The sequence below is a fragment of the Mycetomoellerius zeteki genome, unplaced genomic scaffold, assembly GCF_001594055.1.
Source record: "Mycetomoellerius zeteki isolate Tzet28-1 unplaced genomic scaffold, Tzet1.0 scaffold301, whole genome shotgun sequence".
NCBI classification, from domain to species: Eukaryota; Metazoa; Arthropoda; class Insecta; order Hymenoptera; family Formicidae; genus Mycetomoellerius; species Mycetomoellerius zeteki.
Genome location: NW_017257285.1, coordinates 251,156 through 253,140, shown reverse-complemented (window position 1 = coordinate 253,140; position 1,985 = coordinate 251,156). Strand labels below are relative to the sequence as shown.

At 39.5% G+C, this 1,985-nt stretch overlaps 1 protein-coding gene across 1 annotated transcript in view; it reads left to right on the top strand.

Moving 5' to 3' along the window:
• Positions 1–573: 573 nt before the first annotated feature.
• LOC108724508 (transketolase-like protein 2) overlaps positions 574–1,985 on the top strand; it is an 8,799-nt gene continuing 7,387 nt past the window's right edge. The window contains exon 1 of the mRNA XM_018450928.1: positions 574–821. Coding sequence (XP_018306430.1) covers positions 715–821 — 107 coding nt within the window. The 5' untranslated portion in view covers positions 574–714. The remainder of the gene's footprint in view (positions 822–1,985) is intronic.

Sequence of the window (1,985 nt, the reverse complement as noted above, 5' to 3'; positions counted from 1 at the left end):
GGCGAAAATCGGATGCAGTGTGAATCCAGCATTAAGCCCATTCTACAATTGCGTAAGCGTAGTTGTAAGTGGTTGTAGTTGTAAGAATTGACTAATCACAGTCGAATATTCTCCTCATATTCTTACAACTACAACCACTTAGGCCGGAATCAGACTAGGCATTAAAGATTGAGATTGAAGATTGAAAGATTGAAATTTGACCAATCAAAACAATAGGAGCTAAAATTCCTTTGCCCTCATTGGTCAAATTTCAATCTTCAATCTTCGATTTCAATCTTCGATAGTCTGATTCCGTAGTCTGATTCCGGCCTTACAACTACGCTTACGCAATTGTAGAATGGGCTTTACGGCCATTATAAATCAGACTTTAAACTATCTATGTAGACCTGGATTAAAGATTTAAGCCGTAAGAAATTGACCAATCATCGAATGTGGGGGGAATAGTCGAATATGATTGGTCAATTTCTTACGAACGCCGCTTTATACAAAAGTCTGTGTTCCGGCCTTTATAGTCGCGTTCGGCTATCCTCGGGCGTCCTCGAACGTTCTCGGGCCCCGCGAATCTACTGATTCTACGTATGTGTTGTATGTACTTGTTGCGCGCTCGCATGCGCACGCTCACGTCATTCGCTGCAATTTTGCGGGGACCATCGAAAAAGCCACGAGGTAGCTGTTTAACAAAATCGCTGAGACACGCACGCACTTGGTGAAAACATGGCAAATTATCACAAACCGGAGTCGAAGACCATTCAGGAGCTACGGGACATCGCGAACAAGTTGCGAATTCATTCGATCGAGGCGACGCAGGCCAGCAAATCCGGGTAAGTCCGTCATCCACTTCCTAATCGGCGATGATAAACGAATACGGTCGTTCCGGCAACTATGACCGGTGGACCCGGCCAGTTGCGCGGAGATATGTACGCACCACCCGGGACGATGATAAGCGATGAACGCATTTCGTGATTGCGTGATAATGATGTAATCGCGTGTTCGGAAATTCCCGCGTGAATGCTATCGATTTAGGCAACCGTCGAGACGTCAATTGTCTTCATTTACATTTTAAAACGGCATTTAAAACGGCATTTAAAACAGCATTTAAAACAGCACGAGTATTCGACGTCTCATAAGAAGGAGAGAATAAGAGTTTAAAAATTATAGTCGGAAGATATTAAGAAAAAATTTGACACTTGATCGATTGCGCACGTTTGATGTGTGCATTGAACAAATATAGCATTACTAATTAATTACGGAGTATTTGTAGCGTAAGGGTTATCTGTGCATCTTAACACGTGTATTTATGACCCGATAGATTCGCATGATTCCTGATAAGAACGTCGCGCTCAATAGGTCTGTTCTTTTTAGCTAAAATTTTTGCACGGTTTATCTTTCTTCCTTTTCTCTCCATGTTGGAGAGAAAAAGTGAAAGGATGAACCGTGCAAGTTCAATTAAAAAGAACAGGCCTAATATAACGCGGCTATTCATAATTAATACGAATTGAAATGCGGACTGCTGCAAACGCAAAACGCCGATTCAGCGCCTAAAGCCCGTGTCACACACTACGCATTGGAGATTGAGAATCGAAGATCAGAATTCAGTCAATCAGAACGAAATAGATTGAAGTAAATTATCTGATTGGTCGAATTTTAATTTCTAAACTCTTAAATCCCGTGTCAAATTCTCCGATTTTCGACCGATTTTTGAACAAATCTTTGATTCTCCGGCTGACGGAAAACATTTGATGTTTTTTTTTATGTTTTTAAAAGAACGCATTATACTACAATAACAATTTTGAAAGTAGCAGATTTTCGACAAGCTAAATGGAATCTCCGGTTTTTAAATTAGAGAAAACTGGCAATCGTGGTCATACTACCCTATAAGCGCATAATATTATTTAATAATAAATATAACATTTTAATAATATTTTACTAAAATTATATAATATTAAATAATATTCCTGAAATATATTAATGGATGGTTATATGTC